Below are 16,680 nucleotides of genomic sequence, written 5' to 3' on the forward strand. Positions count from 1 at the left end.
CATGAAAAACTAGAGCCAAAACACAAAGAATAAGTCCCTTCCAGTTCAATCTGACACAGTCACCAGAACGGATGCCATGACTGGAGAAGACAGGAGGGGAGCCACTGTAGAGAAGGAGAGAAGACAGGAGGGGACAGACAGGAAGTGGCCTGTAGGTTAGAAAATGTGATAGAGGAAGTTAGATCATTTGGCAGCAACATGGACAAGAAATTGTTTCGACCAAGAAGAAATGATCAAGACAGACGGAAAATGGACACAAGGTAGGGGCTTACTGACCAAAAGTTTTATAAAATCCAGCTTGATGGAGACAGGAAGTGACCAAGAAAGACAGAAAGTGGCCATAGGATTGAAAAAAAAAAAAGAAACCCAACAGCAACAACCAATTGCCCTGAACAGAAGGATCCATAGATTAAGACTTTTGGCAAGGGAAGGCAGGAAGTAACGTTTTCAAGCAACAGATACATCTTATGTGAACAGAAAATGGAAAACCACTAATGGGAAGTAGCTCACAGACAAGAGATAACAATCAAAAACAACAGGAAGCAATTCTTGTAGCTCCCACTGGAAGTCAAGGATGGAAGAGGAGCTCCTTTCACTTACGGCTCCCAAGTGGGCTGTCTCCGCAGAGAGTGCAGGGCCAAGCTCCGTCTCCTCACGAAAATCGTCCCCATAGCCATAGGTGTAATCGTAGGGCCCTGCTGTGGGGTCTGTGCCACCCTCCCCATATTCCTCTGTCAGGAACCTGTCAGCTGTGGAGGGGACCTGGAGATCTGTCTGCTCCTTCCCGGGGATGGGGAGGGAGAGGGGTAGACGGGGGCATTAGGGCTGAGAGGAGGTTCTCCCTGGACCCCAGGGTGTGACAACTTCCAGCCCAAAGGTTTCTGAAGGGTAACAGGGACTGGAGTTTTCCTCCCAAGAGCAAGGGGAGCCGTTGTAGAGAAGGGGGATGGCCATCAGAGCCCCCCAATGTGGAGGGAGGTCCAGAAAATGGGCCCGGTTGGAAGAAATGATGGGTAACAAGAAGGGTGGCCAGAGGGCTGGACACAGAGTGGACAGTCCATGGACATAATAATCGATGAAAGAATCCAAGGAATGACCAAAGAAATGGATGGAAAGAGGGGCAGAAGAGGAAAAGTGACAGCATTGGACAGAAAATGGCTCCTGGGAACAGAAATATGACAGAAAGTAAAACCATTTGACACCAACAGGGAGAGGAAGTTACTCCAGAATCAAAGAATAATGGCAGGAGACATGGACACTGGAGAAAAATGAAGGTTCTGAAAGAGGAAAGCAGACCGATAGGTCCGGAGTGACCAGGAGACAGAAGGACACGAATGGAGATGACAAAGAGCCCTCCGGCCAGAGGAGGGGCTGGTTCATCAAGATGACATGGGGCAAGGAGAGTGGGTAACAGACGCCCACCGACCCAGCTAGGGTGAGGGTGGGGGATGGAGTTACCTCCTCAGTGGGTGGCAAGGGGCGTGACTCCAGGTTTCCTTCCTCTTCACCTGGGGTGGGGTCCTAACCCCAGGGGGAAGGTGTGGGGAGAGGAGCACAGGGCAGGAGGAAAGGAGAGAGGTTAGCGGAAAGGGAGGCCAAGCAGCAGTTCATCCCCCGGGGGGCAGTGTCTGTCTGTGCTGGGGGGTGGGGGCAATCTCAGATCTTGCAGCCCCTTAGGAGGGGGGGACGCTTTGGGGAGAGTGAATCTCCGAAGTCACAGAGGTTTGGGGGCAGAGATCTGGATGCCCCGGCTCTACCTGCCGGTAACCGCTGCCTCTGGTCCTGGGGGGGGCCCGGGCAGTGAGGGGAGCTGCCATCCGAGCTGGGCGCCGGGAGAGGGGAGGCTGGCCCCAAGCTGGGCCAGAACCTCCACTTCGAGAGGGGAACGCCTGCCCAGCCGCTGATCTCTTGGCAGGTGGGGTAGGCTTTCGGGGAGGGGTCCGACGCCCCCTGGGGGGAGGGGGAGCCCTGTGGTTGGGGCTTGGAGGCCACTGCAGCAGAGAGACACGGGAGGGGGCAGTGAGGACACGCCCACAGTCTAAATACAAGGTGGCTCTCCCCGCATGTGGGGAGGGGAGGAAGGTGTCATAGATGTTTGCAAGGGGTGGTGGGGGGGAACGGGAGAAGTCCCTCAAGTTTACCTGATAATCAGGGGTGGTCACCGTAGTCATCACGTCGTAATAGGGGGGCTCGTAGTCATAGTAGAGAGACTCAATGGACTGGGGTTAGGGAAGGGGCGGTGGGAATAGGTGGGAAGGGGGGGCAGGCAGGTGAGGAGGTGGCGTGGGAGTTGGGGATGAAAGGAGGGGTGGGAGTCAGGAGAGAGAAGGGGTGGTGGGAAAGGGGGGTGGGTCCCACACGTGGGACAGAAGCAGACGTGATTAAGAGATTGACCCTCCAATCTTCAGGCCACTGACCCCGTCACTGTCAAGACTCCACCCAATTCGTACCCTCCCTTCTCTTCCACCCCCCCCAGTCCCTTATCCAGCACCTCCTCGTGCAGGGGGCCAGAGAGAGGGCCCCGTATCCACACTTGCACAGACCTACTCTACCTCCTACTCCTTCCCCTCTTCCCCTCCTGGTCTTACCATTTCAACTTTCTCCCTGTTTCTGTCTCTCCCCTCCTCTGCTCTCCCATCCTCCATCCCCAGCTCTCACCCCCACCCTCCATGGTCTCGCAATCTCTTAATTCGAGGAAGGGGGATGGAAAGCCCAAGGGCACAGTCCCAGGAAGACTAGCAGAGGAGGAGACACAAGGAGGGGACACGGCTCCCAGCCACGAATTCTTCATGACGACTTTTTATTTTTAAATGAAAATAAAAAGGTTGATGAATGAGGACTGGGGGTGGGGGTGTGTGATGAGAATAGAGGGTACAGCTGGGGAGGGGCACAAGGGAGGGGAGAACAGGAGCCCAAAAAAGGATGGGGAGCTCTGGGACATTGGGGCAATTCCCCTGGGGAGATGTGAGGGTGTCTTCCCTCCCTGGGATGTGCTGCAGTTTGGGGTTCACCAGCTCCCTCACCTGTCGCTGGGGTTCCTGGTTTTGTGACCTATGAAGTCTTGGTGGTTGCTGCTTCGGAGATCTCTGGGCTCTGTGAGACTGTTGTCTCTGAGGTCTCTCCCTCCAACCCCCCTCACACTCCAGCTCCTTCTGCTCACAGGATTCATAGGCAGCTTGCACCCCCGGAACGATGGCAAGCTCCTGAACATCACCCTACAAAGACAAGAGGAAGGGACACCAATGGAGGGAGGCAGAGTGGGCTTCCAAGAGACACAGGGTAGAGTCTGGGACACGGGGTTGGAGGCCAATCCGAGATAAGACTATATAATGGAGAAGGTCATTACCAGCCCTCCCACATGCACAGTGCTTTTCAGTTTTCAAAGGACCTTCTCATTCATAATCCCATTGAACCTTCACAACAACTGGACAGTTGGACAAGGATTGAAGTCAGTAGGACAAGGATCTTTATGCCTATTTTCCAAGCACATTCCATTCGTAAAAGTTCAAAGAGACAATGACTGGCCCAAGGTCACTCGAAGTGGTAGAATCAGGACTAGAATTCAAGCCTTCCAACTGTAAGTTCAACTCTTGGCCTACACCCTGCCCATGTGGCCATGCATGAGCCTGTTCACAAGGGCTTCTGGAGACAGCGGCCCAACCTTAGTTGCTTTGACCTTCCAATGACAGCGACGATGAGAAGTCTCAGGATCTCTGGAAATGGGGGGAAGACAGTTCTGATTTCCAGTGGCATTTATTTGTGCCCACATGTGGTGATAAGCACACCCTGCATTGTATTCTAGTTTGGGGATACTGTCTCATCTCCACAGTGGAACTGGTAGTTCCTTGGGATGATAGAGATCTGATATTATTCTTCTGTGTTCTCCCTTAGTGTTGGGCCAGCAGGTGTTCAGAAAATGTTGACTGGCTGGGTGGGTGAATGGACAGATGGACGGCTGGATGGACAGATGGGTGGGTGGGTGGGTGGGTGAATGAGGGCTCGAGCACTTGACTGAATGGGAGCGTTGATGGATGGTGAATGTATGTGTGGGTGGACTGGTGGGTCAATAAATGGGAGGTGCAGGGTAGATACAAACAGTGTGTCGGTAGATGGATGGAAGTGAAGAAATGGTAGGGTGGAGAGTGCGGTGGGTAAATGAGTTGCTAGCTGCATGCATGTATCCTATGCATGGGTAGACGGGGTGGGTGAGTGGATGGATGAGTGAATAGGTGGATGGATGGGTTAAAGAGGATGGAGGGACGGAAGGATAGCTGAATAGATGGGTGGTTTACAGGAGGGAGTGACTGAGCAGGGGAAGAATGGGCAGGTGGGAGAATACAAGACTGAATGCTTGAGTGGGTGGGTGAGTGTGTGAATGGATGCGTGGGTGAATAGATGTGAATAGATCTGCCGATGGATCAGTTGAAGGGATGGATGGATGGGTAGACTAATGAAAACCGAGTGACAGAATAAGTGACTGTGGACAATCCTGCCACATAAGTGGGCACCTAATTCTCCTACAGAAAAAAAAAAATTAGCCCTGAAGATAGGAAATGGAAATATAAATTTATGAAAGGAAAAGTGAAGGGTAGGACATAGGAAGACAGAGTACTGAGGTCAGAAGGGGAGTGGATACAAGGCATAGGACCAGAAGTCACTCCTCTCTCTGGCTGCTCTGGTTACCTCAAAGACTTCTTCATCCAGGATCTGAGCACCAAAGATGATCACGCCTCGGGTGTCCAATACTGGATGAGCACTTCGGGGGAGGGGCCGGGTGACTCGCTTCTTGCAATCAATTATGAGGGTGACCGACTGGCCCTTCACAGCCACAGCCACACGGTGCCATCTGGTCATAGGGACAGGGAGGCGGGAGGTTCAAGCAACTGACTGAAGGGGGGAAAGTCAAGAGGGCTGAGCAACCCTTGATGGAAGGGTTGACAAGTCAATGATAACAATAGTAGTAATCACAGTTAACTACCATGTACCGAGGGCTTACAATACACCAGGCAACATCCCATCACTTTCTCATTTGATTCTCACAATTCTATTGTCCCTATTTTTCAGACATAGAAACCAAGGCTCAAAAAAGTCAAGGAACTTGCCCAAGGTACAAGCTAGTCCTACTTGCAAGGATTTAAACTCTAAAGTCCAAACTCTGGGCTAGAAGTGACTAGGCAGAAGTTTGGGCATTGGGTAAGTGAGTGGTGGCCCACAGGGTCGGCAGGGTTTCCTAGATTAGGGCATGGGGGCTGTGCGGGCAGGGGCCAGAGGGGAGCTCCTGAAAGGGTAGGCCAGACAGGCCAGAGGAGCAAACTGACTTACTTGCCATCTGCTAGGCTGAGGCCTCGGAAGACGGGCTGAGCAGGAGGTTGAGGCCGTCCAGTCTGGTCCTCGTACAGGAAGCGGACAGGTTGGCCGAGCTCCAGGCCCAGTTGTCGGACGCCCTGGGCACTATAGACAGTCAGGAGGGGAGCCTGGAGGCCAGGGCGGGTCCGGACAGCAGTCAGTAGAGAGAAGTCTTTGGGAAAGCCTCCTGGTACCGGAGAGACATACACAGGTGGAGTGAGAGGCAAAGCGAGACATTAACCCCTTCCCTTCTCGTGTCTGATCCCAGACCCTGCCCTGTGACCTCAGCCAACTTTCCCTCCTCCAGCGTGTCACCCATACCTGGGAAGAGCTGGCGGGTGGGTGCACTGAGCTGGGCGGGTCGGGACACTCGGTAAGCCACATCAGCTGGACAAATGCCTCTCGCCCTCCGGACACCGTCAGGGAGGGAGGGGAACCTCAGGGCCCACAGCACGTCCACAGGGGCTGCACCTGGGAGAGTCCACGAGGGTCAGGGGAAGGGACACACTCTCAGGAGGGCCCACACAGGGGACATTTGGGGTCTGGAGCTCAGCTTCCTGGGGCTCAAACTCCTTGGAAGATAAAAGTCACCTCTCCCTTACTTGCTCCTGAACGGGGCCTGAATGGATGGAAAACGAAAGTCACCTGGAAAAGGGCAGCGCTGAGCCGGTATTCAGCTCCGTGCCCACCACTGTCCCCGCCTCCCAGCCTCGGTCTCTGTCACTCCCTCCCTATCTCCGTCTTTCAGCCTATGAATCTCTCTCTGTTCTCTCTTAACCTCTCCGTCCCAACTCTGCCTTCCCTTTACTCTAGCTCTGTCACGCTTACTCTCTCTGTCTCTGTATCTGTGGGTCTTTCTCTCTCCCCGGCTCTTCTGTCTTCCTCCGTTTCCCTCACACTCTACCCAACTTTTCCTTTTTCCCTCTCTTCCTCCCTTTCCGTGTCTCTTGGTCTCTGGGTCTCTGGCCTCAGTCCCATGTCTCCAGCATAAACAACATCTGGGCAAACGATCATCCTGGGCACGGGAGGTGCAGGGGGGCCACGAGGGAGGGAACAGAGAGGCAGCTCTGTGGGGAGGGGACTGCAAGCTGCTGGGGTTCCCGTGTTTGGGGAGGTGGGGACACCTCTGACCATGCAGAGGAAGGAGATACAAGAAAGGGCCACCCCAGGAGCTGGTGCCCCTGGCTTGGAAGATGGGCTGGGGTGCAGGGGCGGGTGGGAAGCCTGAAGCTGCCACGCAGAGCCGGAGCAGGTCCAGGGCCTGGAGCCACACATCTGTGGATCCCATCAGGGTCCTTTGCCCAAAACCCGGGCAAGCTCCCCACACCTGGAACTTCGACCGTGCCCGCCCCGCCCCCCCGCCTCCCCCCCCCACCTCCCGCCACGGTCCAAAGATTCAAGGCCCGGGCCACCAGCCCTATCCCCCTAGAACTCGGCTTCTGAGGGTTCAAACTCCTGAGAAGACAGAGGTCGCCTCTTCCTCACTTGCTCCCCAATACACATACTTCTCACTCCATCAGCTCCATTGGAAAAATCCCAAAGAAAGTTCCAGCAAAACCCTCATAGAAGTGCGGGGCAGGGCAGGGGCCAGAGTGATCAGGAGAGCAGAGCTGGGTGGGGCAGGTGAGGTGGGGTGGGCAGGCAGAGAAAAGGCCCTTTGAGTCCAGGAGCCAGGAAACCACGGCCTTGCCCCCTCCCACCCCCCTGCCCTAGCCTGGCCCCCACGTGTGGCAGCTCCGCAAACACCAACACACAAGGGCCGCTTTGAGAGACGAAGGGTAAGTGAGACAGAGACACAGAGACTCACAGAGACCCCAGGCCAAGGAGACCTCAGAGGGCCCCACCCTCCACCAAACCCCAGAAGAGTACAGTTCCATCCTATAGACAATCTACCCACAGGTCTGCCCACCCATCTTCCCACTTCAAGCTACATACATGCCCCACTGTCTCTGGCCTCAATCTGCCCCAGTCTCCCCACTGGTGGCCCCATCACCCCCACCACTCTACCTCTGGCCCCCCAAACACCCCTTTCTTTACTCTGATGAATTCCACACTAACCTATTTCCCGCTAGAGTCCCACCTCTACCCACTCAACCCCCAAATAAGAGACAGTCATCTCAGCCATCCCCCTGCCTCCATGTTAAAGGTCCCCTTTTCTCCCTAAAAAAGACTCCTAGAGTCTACAGACATCCCACACTTCAATTTTCTGTCCCTGAGCCGCATGCTCCTCCTATCTTGAAAGTTCTTCCTTCTGTAATCTAATCTAATCCTTTATGCTGCTTTTCTGACCATCTTGTCTCCAAAGCAGAGAAGAAATGAATAGTCAAGTTATATGCAAATCAGCCTCCAGTGTTTCCACGGGGGGAGGGGGCTTGCTCCAGCCTGCCTAGTACCCAGGTACTCCCAGCCTCCTCCCCTCCAACATCAAACCCCCTCTCCTAGGAACCAGGACTTCTGGATCCTGGGAAAAAGAAGGAAAAGATTGGGATTGTGGATGCCAGGGTCCCAGGGGAGCCCGGCTGGCCAGAGGGGGAGGGGCGGGGCAGGAATGCAAAGAGTTGGCTCCTGCCTCAGACACCTGATCCTGGCCTGTCCAGCGGCCGTCCTGTTGGCAGCCAGCCCCAATGCTCCCCAGAGCCAGCCGCGTGGCAGCATCGAGGGCACGGGGAGGGGGAAGGGGATCCTGTCGGGGAAGCTGATGGGACAAATAGTCCAGGTATCCCTTCTTTCTCTACTTTCGAGGCTCTGCTCTAACCAAGGATGCTCCCCCCCTCACCTCAGAGATACAGACAGAGAGACAGAAGACAGACATGTGCCTCTCACTCATCAACACTGGCATCTAGCCCTGACTCCAGCACCAGCTGGAACACAGTGGTCCTGCTGGAGGACCCCACCATCCAGCCCCACTCACCGCCCTCAGGTGATGCTCCGCCATTCAACCTTACCTGCCCTCCACCAGTCACTTCAAGGAGGGAAAGAGATCCCCACCCCAGCTCCAAGGATCCTAGGTGTCCTGCCCTCCAGTCTGGACCCCTGACCCCCCCAAATCCCATTCTTGGACCCAGAAGCTCCCCCCTGCTCCCCAGGCATCAGCTGTCCCCTGTCCCGAGGTGTGCGGAGACCGAGGCGCTGGGACTCCCCTTACCTGCCCAGGCGGGGGCCGCGCTCAGGCCCAGCAACAGCGGTACCAGCAGGAGGAGGCGATGGCAGCGGCTGCACCGCTCCATAGCTGGCGCCCGGAACGCCAGGTCCCAGGGACCGCCGGAGGCGCCGGACACCCCGACGCTGGCAGGAGACAGCGAGCAGGCTCGCACGCCGGGGTCCCAGGGAAGTCGGAGGCTGCCGGGGGGCGACAGCTCTCAGTGACCCAGCTCCATGCAGCGAGGCGCCGTCGGGGCTCCGGCGCTGCTCCCTCCTCGGTGGCCGCCGCTCCTGTGTGTCCCCGGCCACCCCGGCAGCCCAGAGCCCCCACCCCGCTCCCGCCCCCGGCCCAGCCCCTGCCTCCAGCCGCCCGCCCACAGCCACCGAGGGAAACCCCACCCCCGATCTCCACCTGGTGTGGGGGTGCGAGTGGGAACCCTCCCTCGCTGACCCTCGGACTGCTCTCCTCTGCTTCTCGCAGAGACTCAGTGGCCTGTACCTTAGGATTGTCTTTTCGGGAACCCCAATATCTCTTCCCCAGTCTCTTTCTTTGGGGGGGCCCAGACGTCCAGTCACAACACCCCTCCTCGTTACTCCCCCTTGGGGGCCCAGAGCCCCCTTTCAGCAGAGTCTGGGGCGGGATTTACAGCACAGTGGGAGGGGAGAGGCGGGCCTGGGGGTCGCTACCTCCCCTCACCCCGTCGGGTCTCCATAATTATTTCCCCTCGGCCCGGCCCGCCCGCTGTAATTACAGAGCCTGGCCCGGGGCACGGTATTTATAGACACGGCTATAGATAGCGACTGGGGACCTGCAACCGACGGCCGCGGGGAGCGGGGGTGGGGGACGAGGCGGGAGGGCCGTTACGGGGGAGGCCAGAGACACAGACAGACCCACACACAGGCTAATCAGGTCCCAAGGGATGGAAGTAGGGGGACGACGTAACGGCGCCCGGGAGCCCAGGTGGAAAGGCACCCAGTGGAGAGGCGGGGGCGCGGGGGGCCGCCGACACTGGTTGGCAGAGTACGGGGAAACGGGGTCACTCGGGGACGAGGCCGCCTCCAGGCGGGCAACACAGGAGTAAGCCGCGGCGCTCGGCGCCCAGTGCGCCCCCACGAGCGGGCACGGCGCCGGGTCTGCCCGGAGCCCGCGGCGCGACCGGAGGGAAGCCCGGAGCGAGCCGAGGCGCCGCCGCCCGCTGGCGCTGGGGAGGGCGCCCGCGAACAAGGCGCCTTTGAGAGTCAGCCGCCCCCATCCCTCCGGCCGGCCCCGCCCCCAGGCTGGCACACCCTCTCCCCCCACCTCCGCGACAAAGCGCGCCTTGTGTCCCCCACCCTGCGCCCGCCTCCGAGGCCCCAGGGAACTTAGGCGGCGGCGGCGGCGTCCAGGGAGCCGGTCCGGAGCTCCCGACCGGATACCCTCCCACACGCGGCCCGGTGCGGCGCTGCCCCCACCCCCCATACAGTCACCTCAGTCCAGAAAACAGCGATTTTAATTTGAAAGCGATTTTATGTGAGTGAGAGAGAGGGTAAGGGAACCCCGGAGAGAAGAGCCGCAGGGCAAAAATCATGCAGCCCCAGCACCCCATCTCTGCAGGCGGGCCATCTCCCCTCAGTTCTGAGGCCAGGAGCCTGTGTCCCCAGCCTACAAGGTGTGTGCCCCGGGCTGGGGCGAGAGCTGGGAGGGGAAGGGTCTGAGGACTACTCACCAAGCCACTTCCCCCCACCCCGCCCTCACAGCCCAGGCCCCTTCCCCAAGCCAGACGGGAAGAGTGGGGGAGGGGGCTGGGAAGGCCAGTGCTGAAGAGCCAGCCCCGCAGACCACCTCAGGGCCCTGCCTTTCCCGAACACCACCTCCACCACTGGCATTTCTTAGTCAACCTGGGAAAGTACAGTACTTCTTTGAGTCTAACTGCAAGTCTCTATCCTCAGAGAAAATTAAAAATAGTACATGGGTTCCTACATCTCCACCCGCCCCTTAGCCACCACCACCTTTTTCCTTTTCAGTCTGACGGCAGAAGGTGAAGCGTGAGAGGGGGCTCTGGACATGGGACAGCGACAGGGCCCCTCCTTATTCCAGAGAAGCCCCCATCTGCCAGGCTTGGTTGGAGGAAGGCCTGTCAGAGCCTTACTCCCATGTCCATCCGTTTGGGGGGCCTGCCCCCCAATATCCATCTCTGCGGGAGTTCCCATTTCCATTCTTCAGATGGGGGGCTAAGTGAAGCAAGACGAGAAGGAAGCCAGGTCCTGGGAGCAAGGCCAGTGCTCTGTGCTGGGGGAAGGAGAGGCCGTTCCAGGCCAGGGGTAAGAAAGCACCCCCAGATCATGGCGGAGCCAGACAAATTCAGAGACTCAAGGCCACTGAAGGGAGAGGTCCAGCCCTCAAAGTGGTCTGGGGTCCCCTCTGACTTGGGATGCCAAGCAAACCCTTGCAGGGTTTAGGGACCCCCCGTTGGAGGTCTCGGTTCTGCCCTATGCTCCTCACCCCACCAAGATTCTAGGAACGTGGTCCCTCCCCACCCTGCCCCAAGGCTCAGAGTCCCTTGCCCATGTGCCCTCCTCAAGCGTGAGGAACACCACGTCTGGGTGTGGGCTCAGGCCAGCTGGTGGGGAGCCTCAAGCATCTCCATGAGGAAGGTGTCGATGGGGGTGTCGCCAATGAGCTTGAAGAAAAACAGATGCTCTAGACACTTAAGGCCTATGGACCTGAGAGCAGGAAGACGCAAGAGCAGCTTGGCAAACCTGAGGAGGGAATGGGAGACATGGAGTGAGAGCTAGAGCCACATGGCACTACCCCCACCCCAGCAGGAGCCTCGGTTCCCACAGCCCCTCAGCCCCACAGCGCCTTCTCACCGGCCCTGCTGCTCAGGGTACTTCTGTTTGCAATAGGTCTCCAGGGACGCGTACACTTTCTCCCGCAGGACCTCTACCTCGCTGGGGTTGGAGAGGCCCTTGGCATCTGGGATGGCAGGGAAGAGAGGAGGAAGAGGAAGGAGGGCAAATCAAATCAGGACAAATGTGGAGGTGTGGCCCACACGATGTCCCTTTTGGGCCCCACCTACACGCCCTTCACCAGATGCCTGGCAAGGGAAGCAGGGCACAATGGGTTTGAGGGATGGGGTTGCAAAGGGAATGTTATCAGCAGATGTGGGTTCTTCTTTGTCAGCTGTGAGATTTCTAGGTTGAGGGGGATAGCTGGGTAACTTAGGAGTCTCCGAAGAAGAGGAGGCTCCAAGGCTGCCTTGGTCTTGAGAGACGGGGGTAATCCTCCTCTTACCTGGATTGAACAGAATGATTGCCCTCAGGCAGCCAAGTTCTGTCTTGTCCATCCTCATGTCACGCATTTTGGACACTAGCTCTGTCAGCACCCTGGAGAGGGACCTGCAGGTCACTCAAAGGTCACAGCTCAGCCAGCCTTGGACACGGACCAGCCTATAGCCCCACCCCCTCGACCGACAGGCCAGCCCAGCCGAGGGCCACTGACCGATCAAAGATGGCTCCCACGCCTGCGGAATGGGCTGAGTTGCGGTGCACGTGAAGACCTGTGGCGAGGAGGATGCCGTCTCGGACATCGATGGATCGGTGAGAGAAGGAGGCAATGAGGAGCTCATTCCAGCCTGGGGGTGGGGGGCGGCAAGGGTGACGAGCCAGGGATCAGGCCATGGGATTGAAAGCACATCAGGGGAAGAGAAGAAGGGGTGGCGAGGTCAATGAGACTGGCTCTCTGAGTATGCAAGGTAAGGCCGCTGGGGTCCCTGAAGGTCAGGAGGTCCAAGAGGGGTCAAATGACAAGAGATTCAAGGAGTCCAAGGTCACTGACCTGCCCGTAGCAGTATGACCTGGTCATCCAGAGGCAAGGAGGAGAAGTGTGGGATCCTCTTTGCCCACTCAACAAGTGTGAAGAGCTGTTTGTCAGCTGCCTGGCAGATGTTAGTCACAGGATCGTTTGGCTGCAGGGGGGGAGGGGTGAGAGTTATAGAAGGTTTGGAAGTACACTGGGAGCCCCCCCAACTCCATAAGAGGCTTTTGACACCCCCTCCTTATTTGTAGTCTCTCTTCAAGCCCCATCTGAACCAATTCCTCCTCTTCTAGCATTCAGGAAAACAGTTATTAATTTGGGACTTGCCTGTGGTTCTGTGAGTGGACTGTTTTGGGAGTGGGGACGGAGGATGCTATCACACCTACCTCAGATGTCTAAGAGACCTTGTTTGGCGGCACTTCCGGTCCCCAGCAGTGTTAGATGGGTTGTGAGGGGAAGGGAGGGGAGGGGGAGGTAGAACAGACCTAGACTCCCGCCTCTCCACCCCCATCAGGAAGAAGAGTAGATTGACCCCAGCACTCACGCTGCTGCCGCTACCCGCCGTTCCCCCAGGACCCTCAACGCCCTGGTCACTCTTCTGCTCCACAGCAAGCTCTGCCTCCAGGATCCTGTCCACGGGCATCTCCTCGGGGGCTCCCCCAGCCCCCTCCCCATCCCCATCCTTGTCCTTCCCCCGCTGACGCTCCTCCTGAACCGCTGAAGGAGAAGGAGGAAGGAGAAAAAAGTAGAAAGTCAGCAGCCAGCCATGAGGAGATTCCAAAATGTCCTTAGGGTCTTATCAGGGTCTCATGGCCCTTAGGAGATATTTATAGAAATTGGGGAAGTCACTGGAAACCATGGCAGATTTGTGGCAGTCCAGAACAGGACTTACAAAAGAACAGATAAATACACCCAGAAGAAGTAAAAGGGTGGGTAAAGGAATTACGGAGAAAGCTAGCATTTAAACTGAGAGCCTACTATATACTAGGAAACGTGCCAAGCACACTTTCACGTTCACTCAAGTATCATAACGACCCTGTGAGCTCTTGACCCCATTTTTAAAAATAACGATTTGGGGGCAGTTCATTCAACAGCTTGCCCAAGTTCACACAATACATGGCAAGTCGTATGTCCAAATCTAAGCGTGCCTGATGGCAAATCTGGTGCTCTTCTGACTCAACAAAAAAGCAGGAAAAGGAGCACTGGCCTGGGTCTTCAGAGGTGTGCCTTCTGATCCAAGACCTGCCACTCTTTTGTTGCATGACCTTGGGAAGGCCAGGCTTCAGGCTCATCTTCTCTAAAATGAGGGATGTGACCAACATATACTCCCTAAAGTATCTCTCTCAGAATTCCAGAATCAAGCTTAAGAAGAAAAGATAGAGATTAAAAAAAAAAAAAGAAGAAGAAGAAGCCCTGAGGTTTTCAGTAAAGGCTGCAGCTTAAGAGGGTAGAGTCCCAGAGTTTGGAAGAGAGAACACAGATAATAGGGAGATGGAGACCAGAGTGGAAGCACTTGGTCAAAATGAGGAAGAATTACTCAGGTTAGAGAAGGGGAGCTAGAGAAACCCATCATGGGGAAGGAAAACTTATCCTACCCTAGCACCAGACCAGGGAGGGGTCAGAGGGGCAGAGGCCATAGAAGCAGAACCATTAAGAAGGAAACTCAAGGCACCAGGTCAAGGTACCAGAGAGGAGGGCTGATGAGCAGGGGAGAGGGAATCAAATATCGCCCTCTGGAGGAGAGAGAGGAGTCCAGCCTTCCTAAGAGGTATAGTCCCTGCAGTCTTCCCTCCCCCTCCTCCCTCTCCTCCCACAGGGTAGACTGGGAGGCCTGGGTAGGGCAGGCTCTTACCCTCCCTCTTCATGCCGGTGGCCAGGCACTTCTGATAGCGGCAGTACTGACAGCGGTTCCGCTGGCGCTTGTCCACCGTGCAGTCCTTGTTGTCCCGGCACGAGTAGGTCAGGTCCTTACGGATGGTGCGCTTGAAGAAGCCTTTGCAGCCCTCACAGCTGTAAACCCCGTAGTGTTTGCCTGCGAGGGGACAGGAAGAGCAGTAAGACTGCACGTAGACCCTGTGCCACTAGGACTCTTGCCCACCTCCCCCCAGCAAATTTAGTTGAAGTCTGCTCTGTGTTTGCCAAAGAGAGTGATGGGGAACCAGGACATGAGGCATGATCCAGTCCCACTCTTCTCACAGTTCGAAAACCCTATGCCAGCCCCCTCTTCCCTCTGACCACCCCCCCACACCAAATCTGAGCTGCAGGGTCCTTAACTCTCATCAGGCCTCCCCCAGCTCACTTGCTCTAACCAAACCTCAAGAGCCCCTGGGAATCCCACAGGTGATGGTAAATGGTACACGCTCTCTTCCTCTCTGCTGGTCCTCTGAGCCCCATACCTGAGCTTCGGTCCCCGCAGATTGCACATAGCCGTTTGCCAGCCCCAGGGCCACCTGGAGGGGGTGGACAGTGCAGGCCCCGGACCCCTAAGACTGGTGGCTTCACATCTTCAGGGGGGCCAGACCCACCCCCAGGGAGCGACACTGTTGAGTTAATCTGGGTTGGGGGAAATAGGGAAGTCACAGGGAGACTCATTGGGAAGGATAATCTCTCAGAGGGGAGGGACATCATTCCCTACCACCTAGGCAGGGCCCTGCATTGCACGTTACAAAGGACATTATTTACACTGCAGTGCCCGGGAAGGGCCACCCCTGGAGTACAACCCCGAAGAGATGAGACATAAAGGTCCCCCTGAAATTGTGCAACACAGTGGCCCTGAAGGGCTTGTATTTCAGAAGGGTAGATGGAACCAAAAGGGCAAAAAATCACTGATATATGAAAGGAACATCAAGAATAGCTGGGTTCTTTTACAGGGTTGGGGAGGAGGCGTGCACTGAAAGCTCAGTCACCTCAAGAAATGCCAGGGGTCACACAAGGACCACAGGCCTGGAAGGTCAGTGGGCCATGGGGAAGTTCACACAAGGATCTAGGTCACCAGGAAAACAAGGAAATGAAAATGGAGAGGCAGTAAGTGGGTCACAACCTCTCACCTGGGGACTGCTGACAGGCCCGGAGAATCCTGGGGGAGCTGGAGGGGGCAGACCAGGGGACCCCATGGAAGAGCTGATGACCGGGAAGGGGGAGCCCAGTGGCGGGGGTGGCATCGGGGGTGGGGGTGGAGCCCCAGAGCCTCCAAGGGATGCAGCTGCTGAAGGGGGTAAGGGTGGCCCCGGAGGAGAAGGGGGAGCGGCCCCCTGGGGAAGGGGATTTGGAGAGGAACTGTCTGGGCTTCGGGAGTCTGGTGAGGGGTACACACAGGCACAGACACACACAGACAGAAGAGACAAAAAGAGAAAATGAGTCTTCGATCATCCAACCGGAGCCTTTAATTCTCTCTCTGATCCCCCCACCGCGCCCCCACCTCACCCCACCCCTTCCCAAGTCCAGAGGCACTCTGCTGTCAAACAACGGCTTAACTCCTAATCGTGGTGAGAGAAGGGGGCTGACAGAGGAGGATCGTTCGGGTGAGGCAAATTCCAAACAATGCATTTGGTCACCCCAAGCCAGACGCATCTCGTGTGGGTGGGGCAGCACGTGGGGTGGACCAGTCAGCCCCTCCACTCCCAGCTCGTAGCCAGAACGTGCAGGGAAAAGAGATAGGCAGAAGAGACCCCTCCTAGGACACAGAATTTGCCTTCAAACGTCCAGAGTCCTCAATCTCGAGGACTAGTGTCCCACGCCTTGGACCTCCGTAGTGCAGGGCCTCGAGCGGCCACCGCTAGGAGAGCGGAAGCTCCCCCTCCCCGCCCCGCCCCGGGGGGAGGGCACTAAGGCCCTCGGGAGGGAGGGGACGCGTGTTTACAAACAAGGGGGCGGGAGCGCCTGGGAAAGAACACCAGGGGAGGGGGGGAAGGGGTTGCTGATAACGCGGTCACTGGCTTGCCGGTCCGTCCGCTAGGTCACTCACCCCGCCCGCTGTCGCCCATCCCGTCCCGTCCAGCCTCCCCCGGCTCCGGCTCCGGGGTTTGTTGTTCTCCGGCTGCCACCGCCGCCGCCGCCGCCGCTGCTGCGGGATCCAGCCAGGGCCGTCGCCGCCGCCACCGGGACGCGACCCCACAATGCATTTCTTTTCGCACCCCCACCGGCCCACACTGCCCTGCGGCATGCCGCTGGGGGAGGAAGGGCGGGCGAGCAGCCCAAGACATGATTCCTGGCTGAGTGTAGGAATACCGAAGAGGTACCAGGGATTCCCAAGGATTGATCGTTGGACTAGCTGAGCACGAGGAAGCCCCAGAGAAAAAGTCTCTGGCCTTAACCGGGTCGAATTAAGCGCTTCGCTCTGCTCTGTAGCAAAATGACAGCGCCGATGTGGCAGCCATATTGGTATAGACGGGAAGTCT

General features: G+C 57.2%; 2 protein-coding genes across 7 annotated transcripts in view; both read right to left on the reverse strand.

Annotated features, from left to right (window-relative positions):
* The window catches only part of COL11A2 (collagen type XI alpha 2 chain), a 28,282-nt gene extending 19,498 nt beyond the window's left edge, over positions 1-8,784 (reverse strand). The window contains exons 1-8 of the mRNA XM_033424265.2: positions 8,492-8,784; positions 5,668-5,817; positions 5,323-5,533; positions 4,684-4,846; positions 3,024-3,215; positions 2,142-2,219; positions 1,459-1,521; positions 601-780 (exon numbers count right to left, since the gene is read on the reverse strand). Coding sequence (XP_033280156.2) covers positions 601-780; positions 1,459-1,521; positions 2,142-2,219; positions 3,024-3,215; positions 4,684-4,846; positions 5,323-5,533; positions 5,668-5,817; positions 8,492-8,573 — 1,119 coding nt within the window. The 5' untranslated portion in view covers positions 8,574-8,784. The remainder of the gene's footprint in view (positions 1-600; positions 781-1,458; positions 1,522-2,141; positions 2,220-3,023; positions 3,216-4,683; positions 4,847-5,322; positions 5,534-5,667; positions 5,818-8,491) is intronic.
* Positions 8,785-9,959: 1,175 nt separating this feature from the next.
* On the reverse strand, positions 9,960-16,675 carry RXRB (retinoid X receptor beta). 6 transcript variants are annotated; one of them, XM_004267750.4, is made up of 10 exons: positions 16,248-16,675; positions 15,331-15,578; positions 14,680-14,836; positions 14,136-14,315; positions 12,828-13,000; positions 12,305-12,434; positions 11,969-12,101; positions 11,762-11,853; positions 11,338-11,443; positions 9,960-11,226 (listed from the first exon to the last, which is right to left on the reverse strand). In XM_004267750.4, exons 1-10 carry the CDS (start codon positions 16,483-16,485, stop codon positions 11,079-11,081), a joined length of 1,605 nt encoding a protein of 534 aa, XP_004267798.1. In that variant the 5' UTR covers positions 16,486-16,675; the 3' UTR covers positions 9,960-11,078. The 6 variants fall into 6 exon arrangements, with proteins under 6 accessions (XP_004267798.1, XP_033280160.1, XP_033280162.1 ...); XM_033424269.2 differs by having other exon boundaries at positions 11,762-11,865; XM_033424271.2 differs by lacking the exons at positions 9,960-11,226; positions 15,331-15,578 and having other exon boundaries at positions 11,334-11,443; positions 16,248-16,597.
* Positions 16,676-16,680: the final 5 nt, after the last annotated feature.

This window comes from Orcinus orca, chromosome 10 (assembly GCF_937001465.1).
Source record: "Orcinus orca chromosome 10, mOrcOrc1.1, whole genome shotgun sequence".
Lineage (NCBI taxonomy): Eukaryota > Metazoa > Chordata > Mammalia > Artiodactyla > Delphinidae > Orcinus > Orcinus orca.

Coding starts and splice junctions, on each gene's coding strand:
- RXRB (XM_033424267.2), bottom strand. CDS start 16,485: ATGTCTTGGGCTGCTCGCCCGCCCTTCCTCCCCCAGCGGCATGCCGCA. Junction 15,579..16,247: donor GATGGGCGACAGCGGGCGGG/GTGAGTGACCTA, acceptor ACCCCTCACCAG/ACTCCCGAAGCCCAGACAGT. Junction 11,866..11,968: donor GTGGGAGCCATCTTTGATCG/GTCAGTGGCCCT, acceptor AGTGACCTGCAG/GTCCCTCTCCAGGGTGCTGA.